This window comes from Dermacentor albipictus, chromosome 7 (genome assembly GCF_038994185.2).
Source record: "Dermacentor albipictus isolate Rhodes 1998 colony chromosome 7, USDA_Dalb.pri_finalv2, whole genome shotgun sequence".
NCBI classification, from domain to species: Eukaryota; Metazoa; Arthropoda; class Arachnida; order Ixodida; family Ixodidae; genus Dermacentor; species Dermacentor albipictus.
Window position 1 is genome coordinate 3,501,533 of NC_091827.1, and position 17,927 is coordinate 3,519,459.

At 50.6% G+C, this 17,927-nt stretch overlaps 2 protein-coding genes across 4 annotated transcripts in view; both read left to right on the forward strand.

Moving 5' to 3' along the window:
• Nucleotides 1–2,530, forward strand: part of LOC139047667 (arginine and glutamate-rich protein 1-B-like) — a 90,105-nt gene extending 87,575 nt beyond the window's left edge. The window contains exon 2 of the mRNA XM_070521556.1: nt 748–2,530. Within this exon, the coding sequence (XP_070377657.1) occupies nt 760–1,725 (966 nt within the window). The 5' untranslated portion in view covers nt 748–759 and the 3' untranslated portion in view covers nt 1,726–2,530. The remainder of the gene's footprint in view (nt 1–747) is intronic.
• A 14,115-nt stretch (nt 2,531–16,645) lies between these two features.
• LOC139047668 (uncharacterized) overlaps nt 16,646–17,927 on the forward strand; it is a 41,532-nt gene continuing 40,250 nt past the window's right edge. The window contains exons 1-2 of one of the 3 annotated variants that reach the window (XM_070521558.1): nt 16,646–16,722; nt 16,788–16,881. In XM_070521558.1, coding sequence (XP_070377659.1) covers nt 16,863–16,881 — 19 coding nt within the window. In that variant the 5' untranslated portion in view covers nt 16,646–16,722; nt 16,788–16,862. Of the gene's footprint in view, nt 16,882–17,927 lie in introns of all 3 variants that reach the window. The other 2 variants (XM_070521559.1, XM_070521557.1) reach the window with 2 other exon arrangements.

The window sequence follows — 17,927 nt, forward strand, 5'->3', positions numbered from 1 at the left end:
AGATGCCTGTAAAGCTTGCGGACAGCGAGCAACGCTGTGACATATGCTCTGGGAATGTGCCGGCAACCATGGTAATGGGACCACATCTGTTCGCGACGCGTCCGTAATCGCGGCCGTTACCACAGTACGGGAAGCCTCGAGCTCGCTTCTCCCCGACGCCGCCCCAGCTGCGGGACCCGCCGGGGACCTTCTCCATCGGCGTCGCCGCCGCTGGGAGGCGGCTCTCAAAAGTTCAGAGCTGGCAAACCAGCTCTGGGTCGTCCGGCAAGCCAAAGATGCCACCCGAGTCCAAGGACTTGGAGCCGCCACCTGAGGCCACCACAACGAATCTGCCGGCCATTCATTAATAAAGTTTCGTCTCTCTCTCTCTCTCTCTCTCTCTCTCTCTATATATATATATATATATATATATATATATATATATATATATATATATATATATATATATATATATATATATTCTCACATTATGCAAATGAGCTGCCCCCATACATTCGAATAAGCGCTTCAACAGTACGACTTGGCAAAGGGCAACGAAAGACCCCTGTTAAAACCCTCCAATTCTCAAGCTTGTATTATCTGACGGTATGTCATTTCATTAATGTCCCGAAAGACGAACTTGACACGTTGAAACCAGTTACAATAGAACATGGCCTTTACACTGTGAAAATGTTTTCTAGCAATACACTCAATGTGTGAAGGCCTCAGGATGCGGTGTTGATGCGTGAAAACAATTTATAATAACAGGTGAGGTGCTCCATGGGCCGTGGTTGTGACGCCCTCAACCCAGGCCCCGACCACCAGTGCTCCCCACGTTACAAGCTGTGCGGGGGAACACACATGACAGCGGATCGCAACTGCCGCGCAAGGTACAAGACCCCCTACGTCGTGACAAAGAGGCAATGGGAACGACACAGGGCCGCCGAGGAAGCGAAGGCGGCCGCCAAAGCCACCAGCCCCGCCGGCAAGCCATGCTCGAGATCCAGGACCCGCAGCCGAGGGCGCTCCCGGTCCCGGAGCCGCACCCCAAACCCACGGCAGCAGCAGCAACGCCGGTCTCGCAGCCGCACCCCCAGAAGGACCTCAACAAGAGACACCGAAACCACCGAGAAGGTGAGCTGGGCAGATGCGGTCACGGGAAAACGAGCACCAACCACGAAGGCTCGCGACAAAGCACCCGCTAAAACAGAGACGGAGGTAACTAAATTAACACAGGCGATACAAGCGTTGCAGAAGCAGATAGAACACATGCAGACACAGCTTCGCGAAAAAGACGACCTCATACAACAACTCCAGCATGCCGTGAAGAGCGGTACCGATACAGAGGCCATGCATGAGACTCAAGAACAACCCATAGAGGACGACGAAGTCGTATACCCCGACACTAAACGCAGACCCGCTCCCTCACAGACCACTCAGGCCACGCAGGGAACAGAAGAGGAACCCATAGAGGACGACGAGGTCGAGTTCCCCGATACCAAACGAAGACCCACTCCAACCCTTACAGAGGCAACACGACCCAAGCGCACGCGCGCAGCGATACGCGACGCGCGAATAGATGCACTCGAGGCTCGCTTAAGCAATCTCGGGGAAACTATCATCGCGTCCATCACGCGTACCATCCAGCGGAGCCTGCTGGAGAGTATTCACCTCAGACTGTCGAGATTAGAAGCCGCGAACAGCACGATCGTACCGTCGCATAGGGAAGCGGCGCAACACATGTAACAAGATATAAGCATGGCCCGACACTCATCGAAACAAAAACACACGATATGGCAGTGGAACTGCAGAAGTTACCAAAACAAACGAGCGCACTTACAACAATACCTGAAAACGATCCCCGAACGCCCAGACGTCATCATATATACTGCAGGAAACGAATGGTCCCGCCAAACTCGCGGTGTACCAGTCTATAACAGGCAAGGCGGAGAAACCAAACGTCACCACACTGGTCAAGCGAGCGCACACAGTTATCGAACACGATACCAAAATCAGAGACATCGAAAACGTTCTCGTAGAATTAATTCCACCCCGCAAGACCCGCAATAGCATCTTCGTACTCAACGTCTACAGCAGTCCCAGATGCCGCCAGCACCGCTTCCATGTCCTCTTCAAACGGGCAATCGACACCGCCAAGGGGCAACAGCTGTTCATTGGGGGGGACTTTAACGCGGCGCACACGGCGTGGGGTTACAAGCACGATCACCCCAAAGGCACCCACCTATGGGCAACGGCGCAATACGCCGGACTCGAGCTGGTCACCGACCCCGCGGCACCAACAAGGCAGGGCAACAGCGTAAGCACTGACACGACGCCGGACCTTACTTTCACGTGCAACACACGCAAAGTCACTTGGACAAACACCATGCATGCAAGACTTGGGGAGCGATCACTACATTATTTCCATAGAAGCAGAAGGCGGTCCGCAGGAACACAATGCCGGTCGTCAAATGAAGATCACCAACTGGAATCGGCTACGCAAACATCGTGATGAGCAACAGATGGAAGACATCACAGATACAGAACAGTGGACCGACCAACTGCGGTGGGATATCGAGCGCATGACGCAAACGATCCCGTCGACAGCTGGGCTCGAGACAATAGACTCCCGGTTGCTGCACATGTGGGAAGCCAAAACTAACCTGCAGCACCGATGGAAACAACAGAGACACAATAGGAGACTGCGTAAACGGATAGCACAGCTCAACAAAGCAATAGAAAAGCACGCGCTTAACCTGCAACATCAACAATGGGAAGAGAAATGCGCGGAGATGGATGGTCAACTCACCACGCGTTGCACGTGGCAGATACAGCGGTACCTGATCGATCCCGCCAACACCAAGACCACACACATGCAAGGCATATACAAAATCATACACGCCTACGGGGGAACGGAAGAACAATTCCTACGGGATGCGGAACGCCTTTACATATCCCAAACGCCACCGCAAATATATCCAGACTACTCAGGAGAAAGCAACGCCACCCTAGACGAGGAATTCTCCGTTGCCGAAATCCAGGCGGCCCTCGTAAAGCTGAACACCAAGTCGGCCCCTGGCCCCGATCGAATACCCAATAGGGCACTACGCAATCTCGATTACGGGTCGATCGAGAAACTAACAAAATACATTAACGAGTGTTGGGCGCACGGCAAGCTACCCCGGCAATGGAAAGAAGCAAATATCACACTGATACCGAAACCCGGCAAGAAATTACAGCTGGAGAACCTGCGCCCCATCTCCCTCACGTCCTGCGTGCGCAAGTTAATGGAGCACGCGTTTCTCAATAGACTCACGGATTACCTCGAGGACAATGACTTATTTCCACACACCATGATTGGGTTCAGAAGACATCTCTCCACGCAAGACGCCCTTCTGCAACTAAAACACCAAATCATAGACAATTCGGGGCGTTCGACGAGAGCCATCCTCGGGCTGGACCTGAAGAGGGCCTTCGATAACGTTCGCCACGATGCCATATTGCGACAAATAGACAATCTAAATCTCGGCCTGCGCACGTACAACTACGTCCGAGACTTCCTCACGGGAAGAACCGCTCGCATGCAAGTGGGGCAACTACAGTCAGAGCAAATCAACATCGGCAGCTCGGGCACCCCGCAAGGCTCGGTGATCTCGCCAATGCTCTTCAACCTCGTCCTGCTGGGGTTGCCCGACCGATTGTTTCAAATCGAAGGACTGCATCACACGCTATACGCGGATGATATTACGATCTGGACGACAACGGGCAGCGACGGAGCGATCGAGCAACGTTTACAACAGGCCATCCAATGCGTAGAAAACTACCTCGTGGGCATGGGACTCGCCTGCTCGGCCGAAAAATCCGAACTGCTGCTGTATAGACCAGTCAGAAAGGGGCGCCCACCTAAATGCTACACCCCGCTGGAAAAGCAAAAGATCCAATTAACGGCATCAAATGGCCTACCCATCCCGATAGTAGAGAAAATCCGGGTGCTAGGAATGATGATAGAGCATAAGGGTGGCAATGGCGAAGCACTTCGCAAGATAACGGCAAAGGCCACCAGCACGATGCAGCTCATTCGACGCATCACCAACAAACACGCGGGCATGCGCGAAGGCAGCGTCATCCGACTCATACAAGCCTTCGTCATTTCCCCAGATAAGGTACACGGCAGCATTTCACAACTGGACGGTTGCGGAAAAAAACAAGCTCAACGCGCTCATACGCAAGGCGTACAAATGTGCGTTGGGACTTGCGCCTGGAGTTAGCACCACCAAGCTCTTAGAACTAGGCCTACACAATACGCTCGAAGAACTCGTGGAGGCGCAACAAGTGTCCCAACTTGAACGCCTATCCAAGACCCGCCCGGGCAGACACGTGCTTGAAAATCTCGGCATCACATACCACTCGCAACACGGCGTCAAAGTAGACATTCCAAGACCCATACGCGAGCACCTATACGTACCCCCATTGCCTCGCAACATGCACCCCCAACACCACACGGGGAGGCGTAAAGCCAGGGCACAACAAATCAACAAAAGTTACTCTAACGACAAGGAGGCGGTCTTCACCGACGCAGCCCGCTATCGAGACAGGAAGAGTTTCGTGGCAGCAGTTACTAGCCACCGAGGCAACCACCTCACGAGCGTCACCGTGAACACGGCACATGCCGAAGCGGCAGAGGAAGCGGCCATAGCACTGGCCCTCACACAAACCAAAGCTACATACGTGATCTGTGACTCGCAAACGGCAATTCGCAATTTTGCAAATGGGCGCATCTCGCAAGAGGCGTATCAGATACTCCAGCGACATCCCATACACCACGGAGAGGCCGACGTTGATAACCGAAGGCATTTGTTATGGATCCCGGCACACACTGGAATGAGCACCCCCAACGAAGCGGCTCACGGCGTTGCTCGAGGCCTGACTCACCGAGCAGCATCGGAGGAAGAGCCCCCGCGGGGTACTGCAAACGTCTGGGCATGGGAGGATCGTATGACCACTTTTCACGACATCACGGCACACTACCAATTACAAAGACGCATATACCCATTCCCTCACGCTATGTTAGACAGGACGCAAGCAGTACACTTCTGACAATTACAAACAGACTCTTACAGAAACCCCAGACTCATGCACGCCATGTATCCAGACATGTACACTGCAAACAGATGCACATCGTGTGGCGAGGTTGCCACACTAAATCACATGCTATGGGAGTGTCGGGACCTAACAAACAAGTCGGGCAGTGCCGACCCCTCTGTCTCTTCCACCGCCAGCCTCCAGTCACGCTGGATGACCGCACTGCTCAGCTCTGACCTGACAGCACAACTCTGGGCCGTCCAGCGAGCCGAGGAAGCCGCTTCGAGACAAGGTCTTGGAACCGCGTCCGCGGCGGGTGCCCAGACCCACTAAAAGACGCCGGACTCAAATCTTGCTGATTTGAAATAAAAGTTTACGCTCTCTCTCCATGGGCAAGATTTGACAGAATCAAGAATCGGGAGGAGACAAGCTACGAATCACGTAAATTTTAGCTATTCTAGATGGTTTTTTTTTTGTGAGTGATACTGGTGTTTTAATTCTTTTTTGCTGATTTTCTCAGAACCCACTTTTTCACGTTTCTTTCATGCACCAACAATCATAATTATATTGACACGGATACTTCATCTCTATCCGGTGACCGTATTTCACCGGCTAAAAAATGTTAAACGTTATCGTTCAGGATGCGCCTGAACGCACCGGAAGTTTCGCGAATGTCATTGGTGGTTCTGTCGGTTGTCAGTTGTCGACGAACCTTGTATGATCTGATTGCATACGCGACACGAATCGTGTAGTAGTTTCTGGAAGGTGCGCGGGTACCAGCGAATACGCTGGAGCTTTCGACGACTGATGTATGAAAGCCGACGCGTTTGACCCGCAGACGAGATTTTCGACGATTGCCGACATTGCTTGCCACTATCATTCCGATTCAGTCTGAATCATTTTCATTGTCACTACTACGTGACAATATTTCGAACATATATTTTTTCAATGATACTTTGCACGCCTAATTCTTACATAGTTGACTGTGCGATGAGCTACCAAAAAAATAAGTGGTGCAACAATTTTTGATATTATATGGCATCGTCGTGCAGGTGTTTGCAAAGCGATCTTGTAGAGAGACGACGCGCGAGCGCTGATGTCAATGTTTTGTGCACCATTGTTACTTCAAAGATAAAAAGAAACTATTGCAGCAGGCGTACATTCATTATTCAAACCTGTTTTTCATATCTGAAAGAGCATACAGATCACTAACTTATTGTTTCAAGCTTAGTTAACAGCAGGCTGTTTTAGGCCGGACTTTGACGGATGAAGATAAAATAGTCGAGCAACAGTGCGCCGCAGCCGAAGAGCGAGCTTCGGCGCGCGTCGGAGTTTCTGTCCAGTGGCTGCGTGCCCCTCCGACCAACGGGGAAGGGCACGCAAGGGAAGGAAAGACAGGGAGGTTAGCAAGTGTAAATAACCGGCTAGCTACCCTGTGCTGGGGAAAGGGTAAAGGGAATAAAAGGAGCAAGAAAAGAGGAAAAAAAGAACAAGAAAAATTCACGCAGTAACGCGATATTACGCTCAACAATAGTCAAAGTCGGTCGCACAATTCACAGTCCCCTAAAAACTTTATTAAAGCCCTTAATGCCCACCTAGGGGGTGCAACGTGCAAATCTATAGTTCTGACCTCATTGAACGCGTCCAGAATAAATTGATATCTATCTTCAAACACCACTTTTGCCATTCTGGCGACCACAGTTGTGCCTTCTCAAATATACCTCAACTCGCGCCTTTTGTTCCTGTATAAGGTGGTCCATGACATTATCCATTCCCCAAAGCTTCTTGATCATATGCATTTGTTCGTGCCGCAACGTATACCGGAGGCAGCATTGCGCATTCTTTGTCTGGCCTTGTCGCAAGACTGTGCTATATATGGCTCGACTCCAAAACACATAATAAGAACTATGTCTGTATTGCCTGTATTTCCTGTGTTTTGTGTATCTTTAGATATTTATGTTTGATTAACTCCCTTTTGCTCTTCCTCGTTTTCCTTTTTCCCTATTTGTTTCTTTAGCTTGCATTTTGTTGTCTACCACATTCATGTTTTTTGTACATTTTGTCGCACGTATTGCTCGTTAAGTGCACCAGTACGAAGGCTCTCTAGCTGTTCCTGGGCACTATAATAAACATTTGAATGATTATTATCGTAGTATAAAATCGGGCTTTTTAAGAATGTACTAGTATAATATTTGAGTGCAGTAGCTTTTGTGCAATTAAAGAAAAGGCAGGAATTAAGAAAGTGCAACAATGTGCTATGTGCCTGATCATATGCATTGTGCTATTAATTTCTTCTGACTTTTATTAATGCTTATCTACTGTATCCAGTATTGTGCGATAAAATAATATGCCACAGCCATTATTGCGTGCCCCACAGAACAAACTGAATATATCTTGCTCAGTCATTACATCACAGCAGGCTGAAAACAATAAACAACAATATTTTTTGTGTGCCATGACGAAGTGTATATATCGTGAAAAGAATCGGTTCATATATATATATATATATATATATATATATATATATATATATATATATATATATATATATATATATATATATATATATATATATATATATATATATATATATATACGAGTTATCGTATATATACGAGAACTACGATATACGATAACTCGTATATATATACGAGTTAATCGAGGCGCACGACATTGCGCAGTACGAACGATTATCTAATTCAAAGACAGGTCGATGCATCCTCGAGGCACTCGGCATCACGTACAACAGTCAGCATGGAGAAAAGATGGTGGTTCAGGCCTCAATCCGCGACCGCCTGATCATCCCGCCGCTTCCCAAAAACATGCACCCGACGCACCACGCCGCGAGACGCAACAAACGAGCAAGAGACCGTCAGAAGAAGTTTGGCAACAGCAACGAGGCGGTGTACGTAGACGCTGCGCGATATGAAGGAGAGCAAAGCGCACACGCGATCGCGGTTGTAGACCGCACGGGTAAGTGCCTCGCGAGCGCTACGGTCACCACGGGACACACGGAGGCGGCCGAAGAAGCCGCAATAGCCCTAGCACTGGCCACGGTGCCTAGCGCTGTGATCGTGATCAGCGACTCGCAGGCGGCAATCCGCGGCTTCGCGCGCGGTCGCGTCTCGCGGGAAGCGGTCCGCATACTCCAAATTTGTGACGACGGCGACTCGTCATCGCCCTCGCAACCCCAGAATTCTTTTTCCTCTGGACCCCGGCACACACCGATGCATCGAGGCGGCATCGCGGGCATCGAGGCGGCCCACGCCACGGCTCGAGGTCTCACACGCCGAGCCGCCGCAGATTATGCGGCCGCCGCCCCCGCCCCCGAGAGCGGGCCATCGGATCTGCCTGGTCGGGACACTACAACAGAAATGCGGCAACTAGAATCACAATGGGCGTGGGGCGATCGCCTGACCACGTTCAGAGATCTCACCCAACACTACAGACTCCAAAGACGCACATTCCCGCCACCACACGACAAGTTAAACAGGAATGAGGCCGTAACTTTACGCTTGCTCCAGACACACAGCTACCCTAGCCCCGCGGTCCTACATCACGTCTACCCAGGTTTATATCCAACAGATGCCTGTAAAGCTTGCGGACAGCGAGCAACGCTGTGACATATGCTCTGGGAATGTGCCGGCAACCATGGTAATGGGACCACATCTGTTCGCGACGCGTCCGTAATCGCGGCCGTTACCACAGTACGGGAAGCCTCGAGCTCGCTTCTCCCCGACGCCGCCCCAGCTGCGGGACCCGCCGGGGACCTTCTCCATCGGCGTCGCCGCCGCTGGGAGGCGGCTCTCAAAAGTTCAGAGCTGGCAAACCAGCTCTGGGTCGTCCGGCAAGCCAAAGATGCCACCCGAGTCCAAGGACTTGGAGCCGCCACCTGAGGCCACCACAACGAATCTGCCGGCCATTCATTAATAAAGTTTCGTCTCTCTCTCTCTCTCTCTCTCTCTCTCTCTCTATATATATATATATATATATATATATATATATATATATATATATATATATATATATATATATATATTCTCACATTATGCAAATGAGCTGCCCCCATACATTCGAATAAGCGCTTCAACAGTACGACTTGGCAAAGGGCAACGAAAGACCCCTGTTAAAACCCTCCAATTCTCAAGCTTGTATTATCTGACGGTATGTCATTTCATTAATGTCCCGAAAGACGAACTTGACACGTTGAAACCAGTTACAATAGAACATGGCCTTTACACTGTGAAAATGTTTTCTAGCAATACACTCAATGTGTGAAGGCCTCAGGATGCGGTGTTGATGCGTGAAAACAATTTATAATAACAGGTGAGGTGCTCCATGGGCCGTGGTTGTGACGCCCTCAACCCAGGCCCCGACCACCAGTGCTCCCCACGTTACAAGCTGTGCGGGGGAACACACATGACAGCGGATCGCAACTGCCGCGCAAGGTACAAGACCCCCTACGTCGTGACAAAGAGGCAATGGGAACGACACAGGGCCGCCGAGGAAGCGAAGGCGGCCGCCAAAGCCACCAGCCCCGCCGGCAAGCCATGCTCGAGATCCAGGACCCGCAGCCGAGGGCGCTCCCGGTCCCGGAGCCGCACCCCAAACCCACGGCAGCAGCAGCAACGCCGGTCTCGCAGCCGCACCCCCAGAAGGACCTCAACAAGAGACACCGAAACCACCGAGAAGGTGAGCTGGGCAGATGCGGTCACGGGAAAACGAGCACCAACCACGAAGGCTCGCGACAAAGCACCCGCTAAAACAGAGACGGAGGTAACTAAATTAACACAGGCGATACAAGCGTTGCAGAAGCAGATAGAACACATGCAGACACAGCTTCGCGAAAAAGACGACCTCATACAACAACTCCAGCATGCCGTGAAGAGCGGTACCGATACAGAGGCCATGCATGAGACTCAAGAACAACCCATAGAGGACGACGAAGTCGTATACCCCGACACTAAACGCAGACCCGCTCCCTCACAGACCACTCAGGCCACGCAGGGAACAGAAGAGGAACCCATAGAGGACGACGAGGTCGAGTTCCCCGATACCAAACGAAGACCCACTCCAACCCTTACAGAGGCAACACGACCCAAGCGCACGCGCGCAGCGATACGCGACGCGCGAATAGATGCACTCGAGGCTCGCTTAAGCAATCTCGGGGAAACTATCATCGCGTCCATCACGCGTACCATCCAGCGGAGCCTGCTGGAGAGTATTCACCTCAGACTGTCGAGATTAGAAGCCGCGAACAGCACGATCGTACCGTCGCATAGGGAAGCGGCGCAACACATGTAACAAGATATAAGCATGGCCCGACACTCATCGAAACAAAAACACACGATATGGCAGTGGAACTGCAGAAGTTACCAAAACAAACGAGCGCACTTACAACAATACCTGAAAACGATCCCCGAACGCCCAGACGTCATCATATATACTGCAGGAAACGAATGGTCCCGCCAAACTCGCGGTGTACCAGTCTATAACAGGCAAGGCGGAGAAACCAAACGTCACCACACTGGTCAAGCGAGCGCACACAGTTATCGAACACGATACCAAAATCAGAGACATCGAAAACGTTCTCGTAGAATTAATTCCACCCCGCAAGACCCGCAATAGCATCTTCGTACTCAACGTCTACAGCAGTCCCAGATGCCGCCAGCACCGCTTCCATGTCCTCTTCAAACGGGCAATCGACACCGCCAAGGGGCAACAGCTGTTCATTGGGGGGGACTTTAACGCGGCGCACACGGCGTGGGGTTACAAGCACGATCACCCCAAAGGCACCCACCTATGGGCAACGGCGCAATACGCCGGACTCGAGCTGGTCACCGACCCCGCGGCACCAACAAGGCAGGGCAACAGCGTAAGCACTGACACGACGCCGGACCTTACTTTCACGTGCAACACACGCAAAGTCACTTGGACAAACACCATGCATGCAAGACTTGGGGAGCGATCACTACATTATTTCCATAGAAGCAGAAGGCGGTCCGCAGGAACACAATGCCGGTCGTCAAATGAAGATCACCAACTGGAATCGGCTACGCAAACATCGTGATGAGCAACAGATGGAAGACATCACAGATACAGAACAGTGGACCGACCAACTGCGGTGGGATATCGAGCGCATGACGCAAACGATCCCGTCGACAGCTGGGCTCGAGACAATAGACTCCCGGTTGCTGCACATGTGGGAAGCCAAAACTAACCTGCAGCACCGATGGAAACAACAGAGACACAATAGGAGACTGCGTAAACGGATAGCACAGCTCAACAAAGCAATAGAAAAGCACGCGCTTAACCTGCAACATCAACAATGGGAAGAGAAATGCGCGGAGATGGATGGTCAACTCACCACGCGTTGCACGTGGCAGATACAGCGGTACCTGATCGATCCCGCCAACACCAAGACCACACACATGCAAGGCATATACAAAATCATACACGCCTACGGGGGAACGGAAGAACAATTCCTACGGGATGCGGAACGCCTTTACATATCCCAAACGCCACCGCAAATATATCCAGACTACTCAGGAGAAAGCAACGCCACCCTAGACGAGGAATTCTCCGTTGCCGAAATCCAGGCGGCCCTCGTAAAGCTGAACACCAAGTCGGCCCCTGGCCCCGATCGAATACCCAATAGGGCACTACGCAATCTCGATTACGGGTCGATCGAGAAACTAACAAAATACATTAACGAGTGTTGGGCGCACGGCAAGCTACCCCGGCAATGGAAAGAAGCAAATATCACACTGATACCGAAACCCGGCAAGAAATTACAGCTGGAGAACCTGCGCCCCATCTCCCTCACGTCCTGCGTGCGCAAGTTAATGGAGCACGCGTTTCTCAATAGACTCACGGATTACCTCGAGGACAATGACTTATTTCCACACACCATGATTGGGTTCAGAAGACATCTCTCCACGCAAGACGCCCTTCTGCAACTAAAACACCAAATCATAGACAATTCGGGGCGTTCGACGAGAGCCATCCTCGGGCTGGACCTGAAGAGGGCCTTCGATAACGTTCGCCACGATGCCATATTGCGACAAATAGACAATCTAAATCTCGGCCTGCGCACGTACAACTACGTCCGAGACTTCCTCACGGGAAGAACCGCTCGCATGCAAGTGGGGCAACTACAGTCAGAGCAAATCAACATCGGCAGCTCGGGCACCCCGCAAGGCTCGGTGATCTCGCCAATGCTCTTCAACCTCGTCCTGCTGGGGTTGCCCGACCGATTGTTTCAAATCGAAGGACTGCATCACACGCTATACGCGGATGATATTACGATCTGGACGACAACGGGCAGCGACGGAGCGATCGAGCAACGTTTACAACAGGCCATCCAATGCGTAGAAAACTACCTCGTGGGCATGGGACTCGCCTGCTCGGCCGAAAAATCCGAACTGCTGCTGTATAGACCAGTCAGAAAGGGGCGCCCACCTAAATGCTACACCCCGCTGGAAAAGCAAAAGATCCAATTAACGGCATCAAATGGCCTACCCATCCCGATAGTAGAGAAAATCCGGGTGCTAGGAATGATGATAGAGCATAAGGGTGGCAATGGCGAAGCACTTCGCAAGATAACGGCAAAGGCCACCAGCACGATGCAGCTCATTCGACGCATCACCAACAAACACGCGGGCATGCGCGAAGGCAGCGTCATCCGACTCATACAAGCCTTCGTCATTTCCCCAGATAAGGTACACGGCAGCATTTCACAACTGGACGGTTGCGGAAAAAAACAAGCTCAACGCGCTCATACGCAAGGCGTACAAATGTGCGTTGGGACTTGCGCCTGGAGTTAGCACCACCAAGCTCTTAGAACTAGGCCTACACAATACGCTCGAAGAACTCGTGGAGGCGCAACAAGTGTCCCAACTTGAACGCCTATCCAAGACCCGCCCGGGCAGACACGTGCTTGAAAATCTCGGCATCACATACCACTCGCAACACGGCGTCAAAGTAGACATTCCAAGACCCATACGCGAGCACCTATACGTACCCCCATTGCCTCGCAACATGCACCCCCAACACCACACGGGGAGGCGTAAAGCCAGGGCACAACAAATCAACAAAAGTTACTCTAACGACAAGGAGGCGGTCTTCACCGACGCAGCCCGCTATCGAGACAGGAAGAGTTTCGTGGCAGCAGTTACTAGCCACCGAGGCAACCACCTCACGAGCGTCACCGTGAACACGGCACATGCCGAAGCGGCAGAGGAAGCGGCCATAGCACTGGCCCTCACACAAACCAAAGCTACATACGTGATCTGTGACTCGCAAACGGCAATTCGCAATTTTGCAAATGGGCGCATCTCGCAAGAGGCGTATCAGATACTCCAGCGACATCCCATACACCACGGAGAGGCCGACGTTGATAACCGAAGGCATTTGTTATGGATCCCGGCACACACTGGAATGAGCACCCCCAACGAAGCGGCTCACGGCGTTGCTCGAGGCCTGACTCACCGAGCAGCATCGGAGGAAGAGCCCCCGCGGGGTACTGCAAACGTCTGGGCATGGGAGGATCGTATGACCACTTTTCACGACATCACGGCACACTACCAATTACAAAGACGCATATACCCATTCCCTCACGCTATGTTAGACAGGACGCAAGCAGTACACTTCTGACAATTACAAACAGACTCTTACAGAAACCCCAGACTCATGCACGCCATGTATCCAGACATGTACACTGCAAACAGATGCACATCGTGTGGCGAGGTTGCCACACTAAATCACATGCTATGGGAGTGTCGGGACCTAACAAACAAGTCGGGCAGTGCCGACCCCTCTGTCTCTTCCACCGCCAGCCTCCAGTCACGCTGGATGACCGCACTGCTCAGCTCTGACCTGACAGCACAACTCTGGGCCGTCCAGCGAGCCGAGGAAGCCGCTTCGAGACAAGGTCTTGGAACCGCGTCCGCGGCGGGTGCCCAGACCCACTAAAAGACGCCGGACTCAAATCTTGCTGATTTGAAATAAAAGTTTACGCTCTCTCTCCATGGGCAAGATTTGACAGAATCAAGAATCGGGAGGAGACAAGCTACGAATCACGTAAATTTTAGCTATTCTAGATGGTTTTTTTTTTGTGAGTGATACTGGTGTTTTAATTCTTTTTTGCTGATTTTCTCAGAACCCACTTTTTCACGTTTCTTTCATGCACCAACAATCATAATTATATTGACACGGATACTTCATCTCTATCCGGTGACCGTATTTCACCGGCTAAAAAATGTTAAACGTTATCGTTCAGGATGCGCCTGAACGCACCGGAAGTTTCGCGAATGTCATTGGTGGTTCTGTCGGTTGTCAGTTGTCGACGAACCTTGTATGATCTGATTGCATACGCGACACGAATCGTGTAGTAGTTTCTGGAAGGTGCGCGGGTACCAGCGAATACGCTGGAGCTTTCGACGACTGATGTATGAAAGCCGACGCGTTTGACCCGCAGACGAGATTTTCGACGATTGCCGACATTGCTTGCCACTATCATTCCGATTCAGTCTGAATCATTTTCATTGTCACTACTACGTGACAATATTTCGAACATATATTTTTTCAATGATACTTTGCACGCCTAATTCTTACATAGTTGACTGTGCGATGAGCTACCAAAAAAATAAGTGGTGCAACAATTTTTGATATTATATGGCATCGTCGTGCAGGTGTTTGCAAAGCGATCTTGTAGAGAGACGACGCGCGAGCGCTGATGTCAATGTTTTGTGCACCATTGTTACTTCAAAGATAAAAAGAAACTATTGCAGCAGGCGTACATTCATTATTCAAACCTGTTTTTCATATCTGAAAGAGCATACAGATCACTAACTTATTGTTTCAAGCTTAGTTAACAGCAGGCTGTTTTAGGCCGGACTTTGACGGATGAAGATAAAATAGTCGAGCAACAGTGCGCCGCAGCCGAAGAGCGAGCTTCGGCGCGCGTCGGAGTTTCTGTCCAGTGGCTGCGTGCCCCTCCGACCAACGGGGAAGGGCACGCAAGGGAAGGAAAGACAGGGAGGTTAGCAAGTGTAAATAACCGGCTAGCTACCCTGTGCTGGGGAAAGGGTAAAGGGAATAAAAGGAGCAAGAAAAGAGGAAAAAAAGAACAAGAAAAATTCACGCAGTAACGCGATATTACGCTCAACAATAGTCAAAGTCGGTCGCACAATTCACAGTCCCCTAAAAACTTTATTAAAGCCCTTAAGGCCTTGAGTGCCGAAGCCCGTCTGGACCAGTGTCCTACGCAGACAAACAACTCTGGTGCCCGCAAGGTAACGTTTAACATCAACTCACCACCCCGTGTTAGACTAAACGTTGAAGAAATTTAGCTTAACCGTAAACACCACCGCTAATTATCGTCAATCAAAGCATCCAGCACTGAAAGCTTCGCTTACATCGATTCCCACAGTGCGTGGGATCTGCACAATCTTTTTTTATGCGAAGCATATTACGAGAGCTCAACCCAGCTCCTCAGGCGCGGCGGTGTCGCCTTCAATACCACATGACACCGTGACGTCACGACAGAGGAGAAACGGGGCTCCAACTCGCGCCGTCGCTCGCGGCGTCGCGGCGGTATATAAGCAGCTGCGCTTGCCTCTGCTAGACACTCACGAAGTGAGATGCCTCTTGGAGACAGAGCTGCTCGTTGGAATGAGAAGCGAAGGTTGCGGCGTGCTACAGAGACTGATTTTATAGGTGGCTTTGGCTCAACTCTTGCAAGATGGGCTTGGTGGGAATCGAACCAGGGTCTCCGGAGTGTGAGATGGAGACGCTACCACTGAGCCACGAGTACGATGCTTGAAAGCGGTACAAAAGCGCCTCTAGTGAATGCGGTGTTGCCTTAGAAACGAGCTGTTTCTAAGGCTCAGGCGTGCGTCGCTTGCTCAGGCGCACATTTCGTTGCCGCGCCGAACGCTGCGTTGCTCGACGCTCACCGCGTCCAATGCGGGGCGCGTAGTCGCTGCGCCGTAGCCCATTGTCTTACACCCCTTGGCGGGTCGACGGGAACGCTGTCGCGTTCCACTCTTGAAGGCGAAGCAGAGTAACGCATGAGTTGTTTCTTCGTCTAGCCGAACCAAATATAGCCAAGCAACAGCAGTTCACCAGGCTAAACAGTGGTTCAACAACTAAAATAAAGGCTAGTATGCTTCACATCCTGGGCTTAACCTTAGCTAAGCCACAGCCATTTTTTTTTCTTTCAATTAAACCCCAGAAATTATTTCATGCACGTCTGACGGTTCAATCACACTCTTTCTTTCCCGTTCTTATGTCTTCGTTCAGGAGAACAGGCTGGTGGGAATGGTTGGTACTGCACGACTTGAGGCAAAGCACAACAGAGTACGCAGGACAACAGAAGAGGACACAGCGCGGTGTCTTCGTCCTCTTTTGTTGTCCTACGTGGTCTCTTATTCTTTGCCTCAAGTATTTATTTGTATAATTTATCTCGCTTTAAAAAGGTCTATTCAATAATTGCACTTTGCTTGCGCCATTATGTTCTTGGCGAATCCCGCTTAATGACTGCGGACCACCGTTTGACGTCACCATTATCATCATCACTGCAATTCGCTGTTCGGGAATTCATCTGTCTGTCGCAGCGCTTACCCTGGCATCGCGCTCTGTATTCTCTTGATCACCAACGTTTGTTCTTGTCACTTCATTCGGGCCTTGTTACGTGCTTGAACCTGTATCTTCGTTATGTGCAGGAAGGGAGCTGAACGTGGCGGCTCCATGCGTTGCAAGCACGTCTGGACGGAGACTTTCTTGGCAAGGGTTTGGCGATGGCCTCACCATTTTACTGTATGATACAACTGGGTTCGCTAACTCTACAAAAAGCATGACCATGCTGCCTTTGTAACGCACCCGAGGATTATGTACCATTGTCAGCAGCTTGATTCGACTGCGTGGTTTCTATACTATATTAGACAAAGCCGTTTGCCTGATCTGCTTCTGTTGCTCTCGAGCTTGCTTGTGTTCTTGTACTTCCCGGTGTCCCCATTTTCCTTGTCATTGACTTAGCTCGAGTGGACACAGCAGGAGCCACGTGGTACGATTTCGCGTCAGATTTGATGTTTCGGCTATTCGTTACCTAAATTCCTATAGATGAGCTTGCTTAAGAAAAATGCTAAAGATGACATTTGAAGCACCGCCATGCTCCACGTTCTTTCCTCTGAAATTTGCCTGCCAACGGGTCCTTGCGATGGATGTGCGCAAAAATATTGGGATCACTGCAGTACTGATTCATGTACCGCCTTCCCACTCGTTTCCTAGTGTTATGCGATCATGCGGTTTGTCTGGCGGCTGGAATGTGGACGACATGCTATCACAGCAAGAAGATGGCGGCACCTTTCCCTGTGCTTATCAAAAGTCAGTGACAACGTAAGAATGCAGCATCAAATGCACTGATGTTCAAATGGAAGAACATTGCTCAATTATTTGTACTTAATTTGTTCTTCTGTTCTAGCCTCCTTTTCTAGATCTTGAAGTTACTCTGCTTTTTCGTAGTTGCAACTATACATTTCTTGTATTAATTAGTCGTATGTTCATGCTCCTTATGCTTATTGTTTCAGCTGTTCTTTTTATCATATTTAGTGTGTAATATGCCCCTCCGCTCTCTTATGTGTAAACCCTGAGGGTAAAATAAATAAATAAATAAGCATTTCTATAAATGTACCATCAAATTGAGCGAATGCTCAGGGAAGTGAGCGTTTGTCACGTCACGACGAATGCCAACTTCTTTCATATCCGCATCCCTTTCGAATTATGTTTTTGAGCCCGAAGGCTCATGGGGCACGTGCAGTGTAGTTTTGTGGACTGTTCCTGGGTTGTCACCGAACAGAGTTGCC